The 24,242-nt window shown below is 43.1% G+C and overlaps 1 protein-coding gene across 3 annotated transcripts in view; it reads left to right on the top strand.

Moving 5' to 3' along the window:
• POU6F2 (POU class 6 homeobox 2) overlaps window positions 1-24,242 on the top strand; it is a 475,695-nt gene that overhangs the window by 337,710 nt on the left and 113,743 nt on the right. For all 3 annotated transcript variants that reach the window (XM_057504392.1, XM_036918925.2, XM_036918926.2), the window contains exon 5: window positions 17,888-18,195. In XM_057504392.1, coding sequence (XP_057360375.1) covers window positions 17,888-18,195 — 308 coding nt within the window. The remainder of the gene's footprint in view (window positions 1-17,887; window positions 18,196-24,242) is intronic.

Below are 24,242 nucleotides of genomic sequence, written 5' to 3'. Positions count from 1 at the left end.
CCACAGCCTTCTAAAGGAATCAGCTACCACATTTTTGTCACATAACTTTTTTTCATCTCAACTGACAGATCATTGGAGAATAACTGTCGGGAATAATCCCCACACTGGTAGAGGGGATGGATTAAATCAACCATGAAACTAAGCACTGGCCCATGTGTCTATAGCCTAAAAGAAATTTGAGTGAACACAGGACTGTGTTTAAACCAGACACAGTGTACACTGAATTGCCTGTAATATTTACTACTGCAAATGTCCATTTGAGGGGAATGCAAATGCTGATGCTCTGAAAACCAGCGTACATCTTGCTTTGTTTGAAAAGTTTTAAGGAGTTATGTTATCATTTTATTAGCATAGCAATGTAAAATGAGCACACTTCTTCCCTTTCCCCATATCCATAGCTTCATTTTTAGTGAATATGACTTCAGCTCTATCCTAAAATTCAAAGATTTCCCTGAAAAAAACATGCTTGATAAATGTTATCTATAATTTTAAACCTTTTAACCTCCAGTTAAAAGGTAGATTGGCCTTCTGAGACGAGGTCATCAAGGAAGTATATAACTGTTTTTCACGTTTATGGAGTGAAAATAATGGGATGGAATGGTTCATTAGTGTTTCTTTGAGCTTCTCCCTGTTTCGCCTAAATGTATTTTCTGTCATTAAACTAATAGGGCATTAGGAAGGAAGGGTGGCATAGTCACTGTTGTAACATTCATCTCAAACCTTTCAAAACAAAACAAAGCACACCCCTGATTATCCATATATTGGAGAATGAGCAAAGCATAGGGAACTGACACCCAAGGACAGTCTCATTGCTTTGTCCATATTCTTCACCAAGCCTCTGCCAAGCTCTGGAAGAGAAGGAAATCAGTTATCATGGGAGGGTTGGGGTTCACTGATGAGTACATTTGGTCTCATCTGCCAAGCAAAAGGACTGCAATTTGAGAATTAGTGTCTCTATATACAACCTATGATTCCCTGCAGGCTATGGAAAAATCTTTCAAGTAAAATCAAGGAACACGTATAATCTATCCACCTGAATTTAGTCAAAATGCACATTCAAATTCCAGGAGTTCTCATTTAATATGCTATTAACACCTGAAGAAGACTTGAAAATCTGATGGAAAAAGGTAGGAGAGGGTTATTTAAGCCTTTTTTGTGAAAAAAAGGTCTTATTTTTAAAGCCTAGTACTAATAGAAGTGCATTCTTCTTGCTTTACTCATGCTATATGCTCATTTGAGTAGCTGAATACCTCTGTCAGGTTCCTCACAGCTACAAATCTGTAACATTGACATTTGGCCTTTCCAGTCCCTGGGGATGGTTCAGCCAGTCTCCAGATTGTCGATTGTCCTAGCTTAGAAAACTCCAGCTCTGGTTTCCCACCTTTGTATGCCTCAAGAACCTTTTTTTATATTTCTTTCTCCTGTCATTCTGTATTATCTTAAAGGCTTTGCCCTCAAGACAACTGCATTTGTTAAGAAATGTATATGCATATACTCCTTTTAACACCTATTTACATTTTCAGTCAAAGGTATTTGTTATACTTGCTTAACACTTCTCTTCAGCATGAATTAATGAGTTTCACCATACTGACTAAACTTAATTACAGATTAATCCATGCAGCCTTATTAAGAGTGTCCGTCAACTAATAAATGGATAAAGAAAATATGGCATATATATATAGAGAGAGAGCATATATATACAATGGAATATTATTCAACCAAGAGAAAGAAGGAAATCCTGACTGAAAGGAAGGGAATGACACACAGCAGCAATTCACCGGAGAATTCCGCTTTATTAGGGAAAGGTGCTGGGTTATATAGGAAGGGGCATGGGGTGATTGTGGTGTAACTTCTACGGGGCTGGTGGCTATTGGCTAGGTGCTAGGATTAGGGGGGCAAGGGGTGATTGGGGTTCAGATGGTGCCAGCGGGAATCGAGGACCCGGAAGAGAAGCAGGAATTTCGCCATCTTATGGGTGGGGGCCCTTCATTCCCCCCTTTCTCCTCTATGGGGTTGTGGACGTTGCTTTCTCTCTGACTGCTTCCTGCTGAACGGGGGCGGAGAAGGTAGTGAGGGCTTGAGGACTGGGAGGAAAGGGTTGATAGGACTCCCCACAGTAAGGACGAGTAGATGTGGACTTCTTCAGGTTGGAAATCAGGGAAGGTTCCCTGTAACCATAGGTCGAGGACTTGTTGATTCTAATGGTGCCAAGAGGATACAGGTGCCAGAAGCCAGGCGTCTGCGGCTACTGTTTCCAGGAACAGTTTCCAGCGGAGAGAGGGTCCATCTCAGCGTGTGGTGAGGAGGTTACGTGAGGGTAAGGGATCTTCTGTGGCTAAAAGCTGGTAGTTCCTGAGTAAAAGCTGGTTGAAAGTTTGATTAGAGATTTTACCAACTTGGGATTTGATAAATTTTACTATACAAGGTAAGAAGAGACAGGCGAGAAGAATGATTATTATAGGGCCTGCAATGGGCCACAGCCAGGTGAGGAAGGGGTTTGTTAGTATTGAAGAGAATGGGTTGGAGGAGTAATACTGTGGGTACCGGGAGTTACCCATGTAGTGAATGGCACAAGACCAGTAGGGACATCCCCGTAGGTGTCTGGCCATCACCTGCAACAGGCCTGTTTCTGGTCATAGAGGAAGCAGAGGTAGGGAGAATAAAGGTAGCTGCTAGTGAACACTTCGGTGGAGGGAGGAAAGTGAAGGTATAAAGGCTCAGAGCAGCCTTTCAGAGGGCAGTCTGATGTGGCAATGAGGGCAGTAATTTTTGTTTGATGCTGTGTGTAAGTCTGTCTGACTTTGAATCGCCATACAAAGGAGGCTGGGGTGGCGGGGAAGACAATAGGAATGAGGAAAAAAGCGACAGAGAGCAAGGGAGCAGTAAAGGAGGAAAAAGTCATGATTCAGGTATGGATGGCAAAGGGGGTGAACGGGATTTTGGAGGAAAGAGGACAGTAAGGTCAGGAGTCTGGAGGGAGGGAGAGTCTGTAAACTTTTGTAGGTTAAGAGATCCTTTAGGTGATGTGGGGACAGAATGGTAAGGGGCGCCCTGAATGTCAATTTATGAGCTTCCTTCTGCAAGAGCTGTCCAGCGGCTAATGCCCGTAGGCAGGGGGCCCATCCCTGAACTGTGGGGTCTAATTGCTTGGAAAGATAAGCTACTGGGGCAAAGGATGGGCTATAATATTGGCCTAGGACTCCTAAAGCTTGACTGGACCTCTCATGAATGTATAATGAGAAGGGCTTCGACAAATCAGGAAGATGGAGAGCTGGGGCTTCCACAAGGGCTCCACGGAGCTTAATGAAGGAGTGTCGGGGTGAGGAGGATAATGGTTCTTCAGGGGGGCCCTTGCTGAGGTCGTATAGGGGTCTTGCCAACAGGGAGAAGTTAGGGATCCACGCTCTAAAATACCCAGCCAGGCCTAGAAAGGAAAGGATTTCTGTCTTGGTTTTGGGAACAGGCAGGTCAGAGAGGAGCCGTTTTCTGTCTAAGGTAATGGACTTCCTTTGTTGAGATAGAAGAAATCTGAGGTAAGTGACAGAAGAGGAAGAGATTTGAGCTTTGACAGGGGATACCCGGTAACCTCTGGAAGCTAGAAGGTTAAGTAGGGAGGCAGTGTCAAGTTGAGACTGTTCCCACGAGGGACTGCAGAGTAGAAGATCGTCCATGTATTGTAATAAGGTGGACTCGGAGTGATCATGATGAAACTGTTTGAGGTCCTGAGCTAGGACCTGTCTAAAAATATGGGGACTATCTTGGAAGCCTTGTGGCAAAACTGTCTAAGTGAGTTGTTCAGAATGTCTTGTGTATGGGTCCATCCAGGTGAAGGCGAAAAAATCTTGGGAGGAGGGATCAAGAGGGATAGAAAAAAATGCATCCTTGAGATCTAGGACTGAGAAGTGGGAGGCCGAGGCAGGGATCTGCGATAAAAGGGTGTATGGATTTGGGACTAAGGGATGGATAGGGATGATGGCCATGTTGATGAGGCGAAGGTCTTGGATGAGGCAGAAAGATCTGTTGGTTTTTTTAACAGCTAATATGGGGGTGTTAAACGGGGAGTGAGTGGGTCTGAGGTAATTTTTGTTTAAAAGATCTTGAATGATGGGTTGGAGGCCTATGAGGGCTGAAGTGGTTAGGGGGTATTGGGCCTGACAGATATACTGAGAGGGGTCACATAGTTTGATAGAGGCAGGAGGACATAGAGCCACGGAGGGGCTCGTAATGTCCCAAACTTTGGGATTTACAGGGTGTATGAGGGCGGAACTGGAGCTTTCATTGGGTAGAGGGGGGTCGTCGGCTATGAGGGCCATCACAAAGGGAGTACTGGGGGCTGTGGGAGTGGATATAGTTATGGAAACATGGAGGAGAGAAAGGATGTCTCGTCCTAGTAAGGGATGGGACACTGGGGCATAACCAGGAAGGAGTGGGAGAAAGGTATGGGATTGTCTTGGATTGTGCATAAAAGGGGGGGGGGTTTAATGGGAAAATCTGTTTACCTCCTACCCCGACTATAGGAGTAATGGCAGGCGTGGTAGGGCCCCGGTATTCTCGCAAGACTGAGAAGGTGGCTCCTGTGTCTAGGAGGAAGGAGATGGGGCGACCGTCTACTATTAAAGTAACCCTGGGCTCCTGTTTGGTGATGGAAATGGTCGGGCGAGAAGCCCCCGGGCCCCGTCAATCTTCTTCTGCCAGCCCCACTACGGCAGGCTTAGGATGGGGGTTGTTCGTCCAGCCTCCCCTTTGGGTGGCTGGGCAATCAGACCCCCAGTGGCCCTTTTTGTGGCATCTGGGGCATGGGGTGGTAGGAGATCTGCGGGAGGGGCAAGCCCTTGACCAATGTCCTTCTTGTCCGCACTTGAAACAAGCTCCTGTGGGGGGCTTGTTTGTAGAAGGGTGCCCAGGTTGTGGTTTTATCAGCTGGGCCAACATTTGAAAATTGACCTGATCAGCCTTTTGTTTACGGCGTTCTTTCTCCCCCTCCCGGTTATGGAAGACTTTAAAGGCCACTGTTAGGATCTCAGTCTGTGGGGTAGCAGGGCCCTGTTCTAACTTTTTGAATTTAGCTTTAATGTCGGGGTAGCTTTGAGCTAGGAAGTATGTCATAAGGACATGTCTCCCGTCAGGCGTTTCTGGGTCCAGGCTGGTATACTGTAATAGGGCTTGAGTGAGTCTGTCTAAGAACTCGGAGGGAGCTTTTGAAAATTGACTCTTTACGAGCTGCTTTTTTCAGACCTGCTATTAAGCAGCAGGCAAAGATATCTCGAGAGCGGAGACCCACGGCAGTGTTATAATCTCAGTGTGGGTCTTGTTCGGGGACAGCGGTGGGGCCAGGGGGATAGGTGGGGTCAGTCCTGTGGGTTTCAGTGGCATGTGTTTGGGCGAAGTCCCAAACTCGTCTACGCTCTTCAGGAAGGAGGGTATTGGCCAGAAGCATGAAAATGTCATGATGTATGAGGCTGTATGACTGGAGGGTCTATTGAAACTCCCTGATATATGTTGTGGGATCAGTGGAAAAGGAACCTAGGCGTTTCTCAAGTTGGGCTAAATCTCCTAAGGAGAAAGGGACATGAACACGCACGATGCCTTTGGATCCTGCTACCTCCTGGATGGGGGCGATAATTTTGGGAGGCTCTCGGACCAAGTTTGAGGAGGACTGAAGGGTTCTGGCTCAGTCTGTGGGGGAGAAACAGGTGATGGGGGCAAAGACAGAGGAGGCTCCTGGGACTTAGAGGGGGGCTGAAAGGCTTAGGCTTGATCTGCAGAGGAATGAGGTGGGGGAGGAGATGGTGGTGGAAGAAGGGGGAGGGGCTGTTGTAGGAGAGGAAGGGGAAGGGAGTGAACGGGAGGCTTTTGCAGGGGAGATACGGCTTGCAGGCTAGGAGAACTTGGGGGGAGGTGGGGGGAGGAGGCAGAAAGCTTTGGTATAGGGAATCTCCTTCCATTTTCTCAGGCGCTGGCAGTAGTTAAAAGATCGCAAGTGATGTTAGGATCAAGAGCTCCCCCTGCGGGCCATTGGTTGTTATTGTCTAGGGAATATATTGGCCAATCTTGGGAGCAGTATTTACCGAGAAGGTTTGGTTTTATATCAGGCGTCAGGGAGAGGGTGGCTAGATGCTTGAGCAGGCATTCAAGAGGTGAACTTTCAGGGAGGGATGAGGAGGCTCCCATGGCTAAAGGACAGAGAAGGAGACAAACGGGAAGACGAACGGAGATCCTCGGACTGGGAGCAGACCGCAAGGAGACAAAGGGCGTCCCCGATGATCCTTGGTGGTCTGCGGAAACTCGTATACGAGTCGGTTTCTTAGGAAGTGTGGGTCGTCACCCAGACTTCTCTAAGAAGGCAGAGTGCCGGAGTCACGAGGAACCTAGTACTAGGAATTTTCGGCGGAAGGAATGGAAGGAGGCCGGGGGGAAGGGAGCGTTCTCATCCGCAAAGGAGTCACCTCGTTTATGGCTGTTGGAGGGGGGCCTGAGGGTCTGCCGCAGCCATGAAGGACTAAGGCGGGGAGAGTTCCCCCCTCGTCCCTGAGCATCAGGGCCTTGCCGGACGATCACAGTCAATGGCGCTGCGATAGCTCGGGGAAGAGCGGCCTGCTCCGGGGGAAGACTTACCCAAAGGCCAAAGAGGAGTGGTGAGTGTGAGGAGCCAGCGCCGGAAAAAGAGGACGAGGGCAAGCTGCTGCTGGTGTCGGGGGGAAGACGGGGCCCAGTTGGGGTGTCCCGTCTCCCGGGTTTCGGCACCAATGAAAGGAAGGGAGCGACACACAGCAGCAATTCACCGGAGAATTCCGCTTTATTAGGGAAAGGTGCTGGGTTATATAGGAAGGGGCATGGGGTGATTGAGGTGTCACTTCTACAGGGCTGGTGGCTATTGGCTAGGTGCTGGGATTAGGGGGGCAAGGGGTGATTGGGGTTCAGATGGCGCCAGCGGGAATCGAGGACCTGGAAGAGAAGCAGGAATTTCACCATCTTATGGGTGGGGGCCCTTCACTGACATTTGCAACAACATGGATGGACCTTGAGGCCATTATGCTCAGTGAAATAAGTTAGAGAGAGAAAGACAAATACTGTATGATTTCCATTAAATGTGGAATCTCAAAATTAAAAAATACATAGGTATAGAAAACAGACTGACAATTGCCAGAGGAATAGAGTGGGGATAGGTGAAATTGTGAATGGGTAAAGATGGTAAAAAGATACAAACTCCAGTTATAAGATAGGTAAGTCCTAAGGATGTAATGTACAGCATGGCAACTATAGTTAACAGTACTGTAACGTGTATTTGAAAGTCACTAAGAAAGTAAATCTTTGAAGTTCTCATTACAAGGAAAAAAATTATAAACTGTATGTGGTGATAGATGTTACTAAACATTGAGATAATCATTTCAGAATATATACATGTATCAAATCATTATGTTGTACACAAACTAATGCAATGTTTTATGTCAATTATTTCTCAATAAGAAGAAAAATAATTTCATTAAGCTTATTTTATATTAAAAATAGCTCATTACTTCCTCCAGAGACCTGATATATAAATATATAAATCATATATTTATAAATTATATGTATATGAGTGCACTTAAACATTGTATATATGTGCATTGTGCACATATATACATTATATACATATACATTTCATGTATGTATATAAATATATATGTACATTTTGTGTATATATGTAAATATGCACATTATGTGTGTGTCAATGTGTATATATATATATACACTTTGTTAATATGTACATTACACATATATATCTGTAGATATATTCATTATATACATACATTGTGTGTATATATGCTGCATATATGTACACTGTGTATATGTACACTGTGTGTGTACATATATATGTACACACATAATTCCTTCGTCTATAAAATGGTCATGCTTGGCTACAGCAGAGACACCTTCAGGTTACTCCTAAATGGATTCCTCACAATATTAGTTCCACATACATACATACGATTTTGGGTCCAAAAAAAGCAAGATGATGGGGTTCCCAAGTCAATGAGTTTGGTCAGTGTTAGATGAAAAATGCTAATCAGGTTTCTTTAATGCTGAAATTCTAAGTCAATATTCTAATGCTTATTACGGATTTCCTAAAATAGAATATGACATGTAGTATGTCCCAAATTACTTGACCATGGAACACTTTTTTTCATGGGACATACCTGAGGCCTAGCTTTCTGTGTAACGATCTTTGAGAACATTTCTCAGGCTATCAGGAATGAATGTCTATTTTGGACTTTTCAAAAGAAAGTTCATGCCACAGTTGGTGTCACTGATGGAGCACAAAAACAGTGAACTTGTTCCCATCCAGAGTCTAGATCTCAGCCTACATACTGAACTAGAATGGATCGGAATATCATGATGCTGACTTACACCAAAAGAGACAGATTTATAAAACCAGAATGTCTGTTTTAAATTACAAAGAGGAATAAAATTGTCAAGGGAACCTAATATGGTAGTCCTTTAGCCAGCAATATCTCTGCATATAGAAGGACAATTCCATGAAAACCCTTATGTTGGCAGAGTTCCAGGTAAATGTGAATACAAAATTAGGCATTTCAATGATTCAAAGGTACTATGGCCACATATATCTCCAGCTATATATATATCCATACCGGCCACCTGGACTAAATAGGTCATGGCCTCAGACCACTGTTCCAACCCCAGAATTGGCTTCTGTAATGGGACTTTTTCTGTGCTTCCAGTAATAAATAACCTGTTTGATGGGTAGTTACTTTCTATCAATATGTTAAAACTCTCTTCAGTTCAAGACTTTCAATGGAACTGAGCTCTAAGCACTGAGAGCAAGACTCTTTTCTGTTTTTTTCTATCATCTATCAACAGTGCTCTGTTCAATAATTACATTAACAGAGTTTTTGGAGCCTGGAACCACCTGTCTCTTTAATTTTCTCAGTGTTAGAGATGTAGATGTAGATATATCCTTATTTGATATGATTATGTTTTGACCAACCCATCCTAGACAAGCTCCATGGAAACTCATATCTTGCCACTCCGAGGGCATTTCTGAGTAACTTAATGGGCCTGCTACATAGTATAATTGCCTCTGATAGTAACTTGTAAATACTGTACTTTGGTTCTTAGAAATTTCTTTGATTCTTGGGCACTAAAGTCACTTCCCTCTTACCAAGAAAAGCTCCTAAGTTTAGGCCCATACACCAGGCCCATGACTGACTGGCGTAGGAATGAAGAGAGGAGGACTTTGGGACAGGATAAACTCTGAGGTGTGGTTTGTGCTTCAGAGGCTCCCTGGGTGAGGATAAGACTGGGACCTGCTCCCTCTCTCAGCCCTGACTGGCTTCTTGCCCTTCCCTATCCTTACTCCCTTCCTGGTTTCTTTTAGAAATCCTTCCTTAATAAATCATCTGCACTCAAATCCTTGGCTCAGGGTCTGCATCTGGGGAGATTCAACTTAAGGCACTGACTTTATAAAGTTGTTTTGAGGACTGATGATAAAATGAATGTCAAGGGCATAGAACAGTGCCTGACACTTAAGTAGTACCTATTATCATACAAGATGTAGGCAAAATTTTGAGACTAATTTTTTAAAAAGTATTTGTCAATATAATGCATACATGTGGTTAAAAACCACTTCAATACAGAGTGCTTATGAAGAATGATGCCTAGTTCTCAGCTATACTACTCTCTACACTCAGGACTACTCCCCCAAGGCAATCACATTTAGCCATTTCTGGTTTGGGCTGTAGGGTTCACTTCCATATTTATAAATACTTTCCATTTACCTCTGTCTCTTGATTTATTAGCTTGATGTATCATCTGTTCATTTCATGCTATAGTGTATGAGAGTTTAACTCAATTACAGCATCTCCCACCTTCTCTTCCTCCTTTCTCCTGATAGAGTGCAGTGCTATTTTTAGTTAATTTTGTAACATTAAAAAGCTTATTAAATCCCCACTTGTTGAGCCGACTGTGAAGGCATCTCTTGATTCCCCACTTAGTGCTCTGGTTCTTACTTCCCCTCCTCCCTCTACCAAGACAGTAGCATTTATGTTCTTATTAAATTTTCATGTCATATTAATGGATTGTTTCAAAAATTGGAAGTCAGCAAACACTCTTAACCTTAATATGGCTTCCTTCTCTGCAGAGCCAAGAAATATGCTGTAATCAGAAATTTTTCTTGATCTGGATTTTAGTGCCACTCAAAGAAAATATTCGAATAGATTATCTGTTCATACTCCACCAAGCACACAGTATCATGCCACATCTTATTGCACAGTTGGGTCATTTGTTTGTTTCTTTTATTGTTTCTTATAATACCATACTTTTTTTTTTCTTGTACTGTTTGCTTTGCCTGAAGTGTCTTATTGCCCATCCTTTTTTTATTGTGAGAAGAAATGTATACCTTCTTTAGTAAGTGGCTACCATCTCCCAGCTTCTTACTTTCCTGTAGCATTTTAATATGTTCACTTTTTCTTCTGAGAGCTCAACGAGTGCTCACTCTAATTTGAAACAGCTGCTTCTTTTCTAGATTGTGGCCTTCCCAGACAGCTTTTGATTTTCCTGAAGTTTCCAGTTTCCTTTATTTTTGTCTGTATTCTCAGATTCTCCCAAGATCTCAAATATTTTCTCACTTCTATGGAGTCTTTCCTTTAACTGGAGAGATTTTATCTAGAGCCTTGTATTTATACTGCATTCTGGAAGGGTGCTCTCTGGAACTTCCAAATAGCTGTCAGAATGGGCTTCTTTGCATTGCTCTCCTCCAGGGCAACACACACTGCTTCTTGGATCCTGAATCTTTCTCTTTTCTGGTTCACCACCTTATTTTGAGGAAGTACCTATTCAACTGCCAAAGAAAAAGTATGTAAAAATAAGACATATAAGTCTTTGCTAATTCCAAAATGAGTCTTACTCTGCTCTTACTGTTGACAGACAGTTGAGCCATTAATAGAATCCTTGTTTGGGGATCATTTCTTTCAGAACTTTGAAGACACTGACCCACTGATTTTAACTATATAGTTTTGCTGATGAGAGGTATGATGCCAGTTTGATTCATGTTTCTTTGCAGATGGCCTTTTATTTGTCTCTGCAATCTTACAGGATTTTTAAAACATCTTTGGTGTTCTGCAATATCAGGGTGTGAACCTTTTCTCTTCCACCTTGATCAGCTTTCAGTAGGAAGCTGGAATGGATTTCCAAGGGCTTGGAAGGGTAATGGAGAGCTCAGAGTACTGGGATGGTATTGTGAACTTACTGGATTTTATTGGGTAAGTGAGAAGAGAAGGACTTTCCTCTGAAGTGCCCACATCTACCTTGGGAATCCTAATTCTTAGATAGCTTTTTGCAATTCTATAGAGAAGAACCTTCTCATTATTTTCCTGGGAGTTTAGGCCTAGCTGTGGGCCATTCTGCAGACAGGGGATGGTGAGAGTGCAGCTGTTTCATAGAAAGGCCTCAGCAAATCCCCCTGGGAATTCAGGGTGGACTTGCCACCTGAGTCCTCAGCCTCTCTGACACACTGCTAGGCAGGTGCAGCTGCCCTTGGGAGGCCCATGCCACGACTTTTTCCCTTCACTTTACAGTGGGCACTCACTCTTTGCTTGTCACCTTCCATATCTCATGGAGCACCCACGAGCTAACATTACATCTCACACGTAGTGCTTGTTAAGCTACTCCAACCAGAGTCCTTCCAAATATCAACAAAGGCAGTAATGGGTGGTGAATTGCCCTCATGTCAAAAAGGGGCTAAAGAACACTGGAAGATTCTCAGTGTCTGTTTTCTCTACTTTCTAACTAGATGCTTTGTGTCAATTCTTTTTCTTCTAATGGAAGAACAGACTCATTTTTTGAAAACAGTATTTTCAGAATTATGGAGATGGATTAAGCAAACCGCTCTGGTTGACAGCCAAGAGAAGAGCCACCCCTCCTATCCGGGCTGCTGGGTGCCCCAAGGGCAGTGGCTCAGATTCTCTGGGGTGGTGCTTCAGAATGCAGATTTTGTCCTGCTCTGTGGGATCCACTGTCTAACAAGCTCCCCAGGTGATTCTGGCCCACAATTTGAGACAGGCTGCTATAGTTGGTGAAAACAACCAACCTAAGAAAGAAGTGTGGGTGGTTCAGGCAATGCCTGGAAATTCATAAGGATCTTTTAATTGTAAGGACTTTTCCCTTTGTTTTCCCCTGATGTCTCAAGAGATCCTGAGATTTCTGCCTTACATGCAAAAGAAACAAATAACAGATTAAAGATATGTATATAAATATTTCTGGAGCTGATAACAATGACCTCATGTGAGATGGTTACACATCCTAATCTTTGAAGCAGAGCTGATTTTGCTTGTTGACATTTTGCCAAAAATAAGGGCAAATTTCTCAGAAAGTTTTCACTTTCTTCCCTTTTTCAGTACCCCCAGTCTCCCAAAAACACTGTTTGCCACCAACTTTGCAAAGCTTCTGTCTTCTGGTGCCAGCTGGGGATGCCCTTAACGAGAGGACCAGAGAGGTCCCTGACCTGCATCTTTGCCTCAGCTACCTTAGAAGCTACTACTTCAAGGGTAGGGGAAGGGCAGAATCCAATTTACCAACCAAATTCCTCTGGTTTGATTGTTCTGCATTCCATTTTTCCTTCTAGGAATTTTAATAGGCAAAGAAAAGTTAAGAGTAAATGCAGAGTTAAGGAGGCAAAGCCTACATTGGAGAGCCAGGTCTCCTCTTTGGTGTCCCATGAGCATAGTGATTTGCAATACTGGGCTGATTGGGGAGTCATTGTCCCCAATTAAGGACAAATCCATCTGCAGAACTCAGAGCTGCCACCTGACAATACTCTGGAGACAGTATCTCAGAGTTCTGCGGACAGTGAAAGCTGCTACCTCACTCAGTTACTTCTCCTAAAATGTCACCAAGCTGAGCAGAGTGCCACTGCCACTCAATATCTAAGGGTAGAGGAAACCATCCCTGACCATCAAGGCAAATTTGTGACATGAATAAAGTGTACCCTTCCACTCACACCTCTCACCTCCCTGCAGCCCCATGTCTCCATTCCTTATAATAACTCGTGGCTCACACTCAAATTAGCATCTTTATCCTCAAACACACATTTACATTTCATATCATCAGGCTTTAAAAAATGTTTTGCCTGCAGCAGGACAGAAGTTCAAGGGTTCACACTTTCCCAGGAGCTGAACAATTCATCGCTGAGCAGATGCCTTCAAATTAGCCTCTGAAGCTGGGTACTTGTACCACCTCTTCTCAAAGCAGGGCTGTGGAAAGTACCCCGTATGAGTGGTTATCTTTATTCCAGCCTTCAAGAGGAAATAGGTTGCCCCATCTGTCCATGTGATTCTGTTATGTTACGAGGCTTTGGGAAGTAGCAGACCTAAGATTGAGTCATCCACAGCATTCACTAGCTGTGTAACCTTGGGAAGGTCACTTGCCTTTCTGAGCCCAGTTCCATACATGTAACATGGTAGTGATATCATCTATCCATGTGGTTGTCTTGGGAAGTTAAGTCATTCATACTAAATGAGTGTACTTTTGTTTGGCTTATTTTGAACCCAAATTGCCATCACTGTTCTCCACCCACTCACACAGATGTCCAGTTTCCAAGTATTCTCCAGCATTTCTGGAAAGGACACCTCTGTGCTCACTAATGAGTCCATGTGCACTTTGATAGCATTCACATTGCTCTGCACTACCAGACCTGTGTGTCTCCAGTGAGCAGGCGCTTCCCTCCCTGTGCCACATGGTGCCCTGCAGCCCTGCCCACATCTCCCCAACCCCATCTCCCGTACAAATAGCCTTTGAAGACAGCTGCCCTGAGCCCTCAGGACCACAGAGCCATGAAGAGTGGAAAAAGATTGCTCTCTGCCCTTGTGGCATCCCAGCGCAGTACAGCTTGGGGCCCATTGTGCGCATATAGAGATCCAGCTCATTATTATTATTTTAGTAAATTCAAATAGCATGACATTTACCATTTTAACCATTCTAAAATGTGCAATTTGGTGGCATTGATTGCATTCACAATGTTGTCCAACCATCTCGTTCCAGAACTGTTTCATCACCCCAATGAGAACCCCCATACCTGTTAACAGTCACTCCCCTTCCTCCCTTCCTGCAGCCCCAGGCAAGCACTGATCTGCTTTGTCTCTAGGGATTTGCCTATTCTGCACATTTCATACAAATGGAATCATACAATGCGTAGCCTTTGGCATTTGGCTTCTTGCACTTAGCATCATACTTTCAAGGTTGCCCTTTTGTTTTTGGTCTTTTCTCTCCATAGGACCAAGTTTGCACCAGGGGACTGGGCTGGGGATGGCTTTGAATGGCCATCATCAGCATGGTCTTGTCAGGATTCCTGGTCACTTTCAGTGAGATGCCCTGATTGCTTAGACCTTACAGAGGTGCTCTGCCCTCTGCAATACGTTTCTGTGGGATTACTCCGGTTAACAGACATGCCCAGGGGTGTGTAAACACCAGCAGTGAATAATAAATAGCTCGTACTTCTTCCCAGCAGGCTCTCAAATCCAAACCACCAGCTTGCCAGACATGCACACATATGCCTGAACCTGAGAAGTCCAAGAAAATGCTGAAGTTGACATCCCAGCTACAGTGATTATAATAGTATGATGTTGTACTTGGCGTTAACTTGGTGTTAGTTGCTGTGAGAGTATTGCTAAGAATCTTCATGCCTTCTTTAGCTTTTGAGTACCATTTTTGCTTTCTGTGAATCCTATGGTGTTTCCAATGCCTTGCTAATAAGTATTAGATATGTTTGCATTTTTCCAGAATCTCTCATGGGCTTGCTCTTCATACACAGGTATACATGATACTTTTACTTTCCATATCCTTGCCTTGGAAGCAGTCTTACATAAATCCTATCTAGTATAATTCTGATACCTCTGGTGGTTTATGCGTAGTTTCCTGAGGCAACCTTTAACAAAGATTTAAGGGTTTTTTTTTTCTAATTTACAGTTGCTATATTTCTGTAACAGATAACTAAACAAACGGAGAAATGCAGGATTCTTGTCTAGACCTTTGTCATAGTAAGTTATTTATTTGGGAAGTTTCGAGCCACTGGTTTTGCCACAATGTTCTCTTCTCTCTTGGAAATGAACTCCATAGAATTTTGTTTTGTGTTTCTTTTCCAAAATTGTAAGTTTCAAAAATTTTTAATTTCCTAATGTAAATGTCTATGCATCTCTTTTTCTTTTATAGCTACTCTTATCATAGTTAAATCTTATATTCATCATTGGCCTACATTGTGTGTAGTAACCAGACATAGAGGAAACAATCATAAAAGGATATAAATACTAGAGAAGAAAGTAAAATGTTTAATCTTCCATGCAGTCAGAGTTTTACCCCCCAAAATCATTTTATCAGCAAACATTCCTAGTTCAAATACGTCCTTGAACCTTCCTAACTTGTGTCCATATCTCAGTATGCTTTATACAATGAACCATTGAGAGGCTCCATATTTTAACTTTCTTTTTTTACTTTTGCTTTCATATTCCTGGGTAGTGGCTTTGGTGTTTTTTAGACCAGAGTTACATTCTTATACAACCCCTCCTGCTTTTCTTTGTATCCAGTACATACCTGACATATTTTATTGCCCATCATTTTTTGCTGGCAGATGCTAAAGTAGTTTATGTAACTCAGAGAGGTTTAGTTTAGGCTAATGTCTTCCCAGGCAAGCACGCTGGTTATGGGAAAGAAACAGCCAAGCAATGTGAATTCACCAACATAAAGGAACAAAGACACGTTTGGGACCATGTCTCATTAGAAGGTTAGGGTCCACTGCACCTACCCATCTGCCAATATCTATCTGCCAATATTCCCCAGTCCTTCCAGTTTCTAAATGCTGATTTAGATAAATGCTTTTCTAACCAAAATGAAACAGTACAGTATTTAAGTCAACCATGAAAATAAGCACTGACATATGGGCCTCCCCCCACCCGCACCCACCTGAAAGAAATCAGGACAGGCTTGATTTGCATCAGGCAGGAGGCCAGATGCACTCACATTCCCAAAGTCTGTAACTCCAACAAAAGGAGAGGTCAGGACCCTCCAGATTGCAGAAGATCCTGGAGAGGTCAGAATGGAGCTGAGCTCCCAGATCATCAATAAAATGTGATTTTGTACAATAGGAGCAGGGAAGGTAGGGGAACAGCAAAAACCAGACCATTCTCTTAAAGCCCCAATAAGTGGGAGGATGACTGGGTACTTTTTTATTTAGACTTTCTTTTTTAGAGCAGTTTTAGGTTTGTGGCAAAAGTAAGCAGAAAGTTCAGAGTTCCCACTGACTGGATATTTTCCAGCCTTCTCTCATCTACACCATCTCTTTCTCCAGAGTCCCAGAGGGCTGTGGATTTACAGGACACACACTGGACTGAGTGTTTGAACGGACCTAGAGTAATTCATTGACCCAGTGAGGATTTGCCAGCCTAACTGTGCCAACATGGCAGCCTTACATGGTACCAGAATTGGTATTTGGTGTCCCTGAGAACTGTCAAGCTATCATGTCACCAAGACAGCTATGCTTTGCTTTCAACAGCCCTGAGTATATATTTAAAATCTGACTGACACCCAAAGCTAATTGTGAGTGATCCATCATCTATCACATTCACAAGATAGGCTCCACCCTCTCTCAGGTCTAAGGCTCATTCCCCACATTGTCCTTCAGAAATATCACCCAAGACATGCCTATCATCTGGGTGGTTCTCCAGCCTGGAATATCCTCTCCTCCTTCCTTTCAAGGTATCAACATCAGTCACTTGAACCTTTCTCTTCTCTCATTCTACATCCTCCATGAATGCCTCCTTGGTGTCTGTAGCCCAGGGAAGACTTTTTAATGTTGTAAACAGGACTGATTACCTATAAAAATATTGTCTAATTCTAGACAGGGGAGGAGCAGGAAAACATTGCATTCAAGGCCTATGGGTTCAACACTGATCTTTGTATTTATCTGTAGGCTTTCAGACTGAGATTCAGGCAAAGGAGGAAGTAAACTTGTAGCAGTTGAATGATTCTTTGGCCAAACTCTTTTCCTGCAACAGAAACTGTCCAGTACTAGATGGGCATATGAGAACAAATTCTGTGTGCTCCGTGTTAAGACGGCTTGTCCCACCAACTCTTAACTTTTTATACAACAAGGAAATCTTGAAAGATGGTTTCATTCTCTCAGATCCTGGCCCATCCTTGAGGTACTGATGTGTCTAGTCACCACACTGTACAGTTCACAGTCACCCCCTGTAATCCTTCCAGTGTGGGGGTTCTGTCTCTTTGCTCAACAGGCAAAAAATTCAGACTCAGGCTTTTGACTCTGAAAAACGGAGAAGCATGTACTACCTTTGAATTTTGCGGAGGCGGGGGGAGCCAGAAACTTGAAACTAAGATGTCTGAGCAGGTTGGCAGGCGTCTGAAGTACCAAGAGGAAGTGACACATTAATGGCATTGATGATGCAAAGGTGATTATAAGCTGAGTTTTCTGTTCTTAACTCCAGTCGAGCATGTGCCACAAGCATCAAACGGGTTGAACTTTGAAAATCGAAATCAAGTCTTGAAAAGCATACGTGTATCTCCCAAGCACTGCGGAAAGGAAGAATCAAAATGTCCGAAGTTACTTCTATTTCTAGTTAGTACCTTGGCTTGGGCTGCTCAGTGCCTTTGGAAGGAATGCCTCACGTGTGCATCCCAGTCCTCCCTATGTTTTAAAATTTCCCAAAGAGTGCCCTTTTTCTCCCCCGGTGCCCTACAGCCCTCCTAAGCCCCAGAGAGCTTCAGGCGCGGAGGGTCAACCTTCTAACGCGTGGCCTTCTGAGCTGCCCGGGACAAGCTCTCCACGACGGCACGAGAGGTTTGCTCGGGTTCCTTCCAACGCCGCGTTGCCTTTCTTTCCCTGCAGCTACCTCATCCCTGAGCTCCCAGCTCCAGCAGCTCCAGCAGCTCCAGCAGCTCCAGCCGCCGCCGAGCAGCCAGCACCCGCTGCCCGCCCCGCAGGCGCCCCCGCCGGGCCCGCCCGGCCCACAGCCCGCGCCGTCCCAGCAGCCGCCCGCCCCCGCGCCGCAGCCCCCGCAGCCTCCGGGCCAGCCCCACCCCCAGGGCCGGAGCCAGCCGTCTCCGACGCAGCCGAGCGCCAGCCCCCCTCAGAAACCCAGTCCGCCACCGGGACACGGCCTCCCGTCGCCGCTCACGCCGCCCGCTCCTCTGCAGGTAGGCCCCGCCCCGCCCCGCGGGCCCAGGTCCTCTGCGGGGCTCGCGCCAGCCCCAGGGCACACAGCCCGCAAAAACTTCGCGTCTAGTTCTGCCGCATCTAATCCAAATGGATCTCCCAGACACGGGAAAGGGGAGGCAAATAGCAGGCAGCTGGGGATGCATGTAAACGAAACAAATAGAAGCCCATTGATGTTGCCCTCCAATGGATAAATGTTATGTGTTTCCTCCTGTGCGAGGCCAGCCCTGTAAGTGCACTTCTAGCCTGTAATAATTCCACTTTATGATACTTTCTGAAGGCAGCAAAGATAGCATCCAATTAAAATTATTACTAGCACAGTTTTGTAGCCCCGTGGAGAACTGCATCTCCTGTCCATGAGGCATGGTGGTTATTTCTCTATATTATGAATACAACAGTCTTACCTTAAGTACTTTGTGCTCTTTTGTTTCTATTTTTCTGAAGACTCTCTGGAGTTAGGAGGGTACAAAATTTAGCCCCAGTCTTATGTCCCAGATTCCAGCCATTACAACCATGGACTAACAAGTACACTAAATTCATCCCAAGAGCCTCAACAAACACCCATCCCTATAAAACAATACAGCTTCTGTATTATTATTTTATTACTGTGAGGCTGAGGACCTCAGAAATAGGTTTCCAGGCTAATTATGAGAGCTTATCTTTAACCTGCTGTCATTGAGGAGGAAAGTACAGGAGCATTCAGGAATATATAACTTTAAAGTTCGGAAAACCATTCTTAACTTAGGTACCTTTAAAATAAAGTAGCTTCAAAACATAATGACTGTAATGTCAGCACATCAGATCCAGAAACTAATAGCTCAGTTTTTGACTTATATAATAATGTTTCCCCCCCATACGATTACAGGTCATTTAGCATATTTATAGCACAGGGACAAAGTCCAACAGAGTGAGCAGCCTGTGCACACATTTCCAATGCCAACTGACCGCCCTCCCTGATGCTGGGGCACACAGCCTTCCACTACCATAGTGGAAGCATGGCGTCCTTAGGTCCAAAGTCACCATAGATTGGCACACAGACAGAAAGGCAAGTGGATCAGAGATGTAGTATTTTAGAATTGACTTTGTTACCCCGTAACTTTATTTCTATGCCCTTGAATTCTCCATGTTGGCCCAAAGTTTTCCTGGAAATGAAAACATTTGGGTGGGATGAGTAATTGTGTTTTCCGTGGCACTTGGGTCACAGCTACTTTCAATCTGAACATTTTCCCCAAGTCAGGTTTGAAGATGTATTTTCAAAAACCATCCAGTATGAAACAATGTAATCCCTTTGACATGGGACTTAAATAAACACAGGCTAAAAAAGTTTTCATTGTACACTTGACATCTACAAAGAAAGTAGACATAATCAAATTTACAAAACGCATGATTATAACAATCCTAATGTTTTTAGCATTTGGAATGCAATTCCATTATTCCAAAGAATGCTTTTAAGAGCAATTAAATTAGATGTACCTACACACCAAGTGATTAAATACTTCTGTCTGAGCCATCAAGATAGGTGAAATTACTAAAGAGAAAACTTATCCTGTTCTGAGGGATGAGATGACTTAGCTCTGTACCCAGTTATTGTCTATAGTCTAGTATTTGTTACAGTTGAATGATATCTTTGAGCTCTATGGACGTAAGCCTTCTCTGAACACATCAACATCTTATAAATCTCTCTGGGCCAATGAAAGCCAAGTATAGACAACTAATTTGAACGGCTCTGTCGACAGGACTTTAGATGAGGTGAGCACTCATCCTCATGGAAATAAATTCTATTTGGAGAATTTCCAAAAGTTTTTCTGTTGCTTTCCCATGGAAGTCCAGGGACTGTTTTGTTTTGTTTTTGCAACAGATGAAGGCTCAGAGCCACATTTCTTCTTTAACCCTGAGAGAATATTCATACATTTTACTGTTGGAGTTTTGACTTATAAACTTAATAAATACATATGTAGGATAATAGTCTAACTTCTTCTGTAGATCTAATGGATGTGAATCTAATGGAAGGAGTGATTTGATAAAATTTTCAAAAACATTACTGGGTAGGTAGAGAACTAATTTTGGAATAAAAATGTATCAGTGGGAATAAAAGGATTTTTTCCCAATGTAAAGGAAAGGGAGAATTCCTTGATACTGAAATATATTTTCTACACTAGCTGAAGGATATTAGAGTTTATGGAATATGGAATGTCTGGACTTTTTAAAAAGAAAACTAATTTAAAAATCTTCAAAGCTGTTTAACTCTCAAAGGTAATGGCCTTCATGAACTAGAATAACATGTTCTAATTTGAAGACTATTAAGGAAATAAAGATCAACTAAATTCATATATAATAGCCTAAACTCTATTTTACAATTCTTTATTTTCATGTGGACTTTGTCTTTTTATATTATTTTAAATCTGTCTGAGAGGTATTAATTTACAGCTATGAAACTTAGATTGTCAGGCAAAGCTAGTAATTCAGGAGGTGTTTGTAAAAAAGAAATAAAAGTAAAAAAAATTGAAGGGTAATTATTTCTAAAACTATACAGATGCTGTCATGGCTTCAGAAAAAGATAAAAAATGGATGTAGCTGATGTAGATATATTTGGGTGAGGTCACATCTCAAGATGAAAAAAAAATTTAATAGGGCTGGCAAATAGTAACACTCTAGACTAAAATTCTCTAAATAGTTGTAAGGCTTTTCTCCAATATTGCAATATAACTTTTTCACTCTTTTACTCAATTCTATAAAATGGATTGCCTTCACAAAGCCAGGTTGTTTCAAGACAGATATGAATAAAGTTATTATCACTTCAAAGACTAATTTTGATTGCTCAAGACGATAGGAGAGCTGGCGGCCTATAGTGGATGCCAGAAGCTGGCCCAGGCAGGGAGTCTGACCTTGGAATCTTGATTGAGACTCAAGACCCACCACCCATGACTTCTTGCTCAGGAGGGATGAGGAGAGAAGTTCCAAACAGGGATCATAAGCACAAAAGTCCTTAGGGGGCAGGCAGTCAGTATAAACAAGTAAAGCAAACTTGGGTTTAAAAACCCAAAGTCCAATTTTGAAAAACAGTGGTGGGACAACCAGAATGCTCCTGAGAGCTGAATTTAAACCTTAGGTTCCAGGAGGGGTATTAGTCCAGACTCATTTTCTTCTAACCCACCAGCCAAAGGCTACACCAGACTCTAACACTAGAAATAGTGTGTTGGGTAGGATCAAAAACATAAATGGAAGTAACTCTTGGTAAAAGGTATGGCTTCATCATGCCTGGGTAGAAAAAAACAGTGTACAATTCCAAGTTCAATATATAATTTTGATCGGATAAAGAGCCCACAAGGATGAGCATGGTAAAATACCTCCTCCCCATGACCTTTGAGGTATCTCTTCTTGAGACCCTTCCCTGGCAGTTTTTATTTGCACTAGGGAAATTCTAAACATTATGTGAAAGCCCTAATGGGGGCCTGTTTGTGAGTGATCTGGAGCTGAGCTGGGCCTGGTGTCAGGGGAAGAGGGCGCTGGAGGGTTTGAGGCCTTATTCGCATTCTGATCCTGCTTCCAGCTAGCTCATAACTTTGGGCAAGTCACGTCCGTTCTTTGGACTTCATTCTATTGAATGTATGATCTGTATGATTTGTAAAATCCTTTCCAGGCCTGTGAGTCTATGATCTAAATGTTGGTAGGCCTCTAGAATTTTATTGGCTATTGAAAACCCGATGGTCCTGAAGATTCTTTGAGTATTCTTCAAGGTCAGGTTAATTTCTTCCCACTCAGCTGGGTGGCAGCGTTGAAAGAGAGTGAGGACAAACATAAGTGGGATAATGATAGCAGAAGCAGATTTTATCTTAGCCAGAGAGTCCAAATTAAAGTCAAGTTTTTATCCTCAGAGAGTCACCACTGTAAACTCTGGTCCCAGATTGCTTTTCCACACCTATACATTAGAGAAGCTTAAGAACCAAATGCTGCATTTAACCTTGACCTTCTGCATACCATCTTGCATGGCAGGAAGCAGGCTAATCTTTTCCTTTTCTCCTTGTATTGCACATTTTAATAAATAACAGAGGGAGAGAAAGATCAGGAGGCAGTTAGAGGAGAAAAAGCTATCTGTGCATGTATAAGGAAGGAGGGGTGTAGTCACCTCCTCAGAGGAGAAGTTGCTCGAGAGAGAGCGTAAAATTGTTCTCAACCATGTGAATTTGCTAAGGTCTTGTTACCACTCGGCCTACAGCAGTAAAACTACATCCAAACTCCACTTGTGCTCTGCAGTGGACACAGCCTCTCATCTTCTCATTTGGGATGCTTTACTACCAGCAAACTTTCTGTACTAAGTCCCAAAGTGTGTGAATGATGGAGTGGGTGGTACATTATCATTTTTTAAAACAGAGGGCCCAAACCTTCAGAAGCAGTTAGAGCTACATGACTTTCATCCTTTTTAAAGCAAATAGTCTCTCGTAATGGCTGCTTCCTATAGATATTGCCCAGGGCCCTGGGCCAACCCCTCCCTCCCCAGCAGCTAATCATAATCAGTTTACAGGATATTAATCAAAGTTTTGTGGGCCTAAGTTTTTCATCTATAAAGGGAAGGGGTAAAATTAAATACTTTCTAGAACTCTGTCCATCCTCTTTGGAGTTTTATGTTACAAACATCTAAAATCGTGTCAAGTGCAGGGAAGAAAGAACAACCCTTTTCCTCTACTCATCCTGGGAACTGAGGCAGGGCCCCTGTAAATCACACTAACCAAAGACAGATTAACAAGGGAAAAACAAAGGAAAGTTTATTAACACTTGCCTCACACATACACATGGGAGCACTGGGTGGTAAGTAACTCAAAAGGGGTGGTTAGAACTTGGGTTTATATAATATCTCAATGAAAGAACAATACATTTTTAGAGAAGTGACAAGACAAAGGAAAAGGACAGTGGGCTTCTATGGGTGGCAAATTGCAGGAAGGCAACTACACAGGAAACTAATAGCGGAAGAGAGCAGTTCTAGCAAGATCCGTCATACAGATTCCTCTGCTGCCGCCTCTGGATTGAGAAGGGCCTAGAGTTGTCTTCAGTAATTAATATGTGCCCTTCCTGGGAGAGAGGGGAGGAGGGTATTGTATTCTTTTAGACAGATAGTGTGATGGCAGAGCTTCTCTTGTTACCTGCTTCTTAAATGCCTTCAGCTCAAACTAATCCTCAGGCCAAAGTCGCACATTTTGGGGAGGCATATTCTGCTACTCTTCGCAGGAATATTCCTATAACTGACTCCTTTGTGACCAATCTAAATTCTAATAGAACTCAGACATCTCCATGCCTCCACGGGGCTCAGTCTTGTGTGGAATTCTCCTGACCTGGGCCAAGCCTAGGGTAAGGCAGGGGAGGCACTCATCTCAGATGCAAAATTCAAGGTGCACCCAAAATTGCAGGAATCAAGATAATATCTTAAAGCAAAATTTTAAAACATCAAAATGAATCCCCAAATCCACGATGAACTAAATATCAAATTTTTAAACATAGGATCAGTAACAGTATGGAGCCATATTGGAGTCTGAGGCAAAAGGAAAAGCCAATAATATTGATGTTGTTGATCATGAATTTTTTACATTCAATGATTTTTTTAAAATACTGTGTTAGAGCTTATTCATCTTGGTGACTGTGTTTTGGGGACCCCCTTAAATCTTGTGCCTGAGGTGAATGCCTCCTTGGCCTCACCCTAGTCCCTCCCAGCTTGGTCACCTGCTGTGTAAACCACCTAGTTAGCAAATATTCTCCACAATCAATGGCATTCTGACCACTGTAAATTTCAGCCAAGTCTCAGATACCATTTTCTGATTGAACTTGAAAATCGCACCGAATTTTGCACAGTAGAAAAACAAGTGCATGTTGGATAACGAATTGGGGCCGGCAGCTGAGATGGAAGTCCATCTTCCTAACTGTATTGCACAGGTCTAATAAATCAATTGTTTTTTATTAAATTGAAACATTATGACAGTCAAATAACTTTTTCCACTGAACTAATTTGTGGTTTTATGAAATTAAGTAAGTTTGGTAG

This window comes from Manis pentadactyla, chromosome 7, assembly GCF_030020395.1.
Source record: "Manis pentadactyla isolate mManPen7 chromosome 7, mManPen7.hap1, whole genome shotgun sequence".
Lineage (NCBI taxonomy): Eukaryota > Metazoa > Chordata > Mammalia > Pholidota > Manidae > Manis > Manis pentadactyla.
This window is presented reverse-complemented; position numbering and strand designations above follow the sequence as displayed.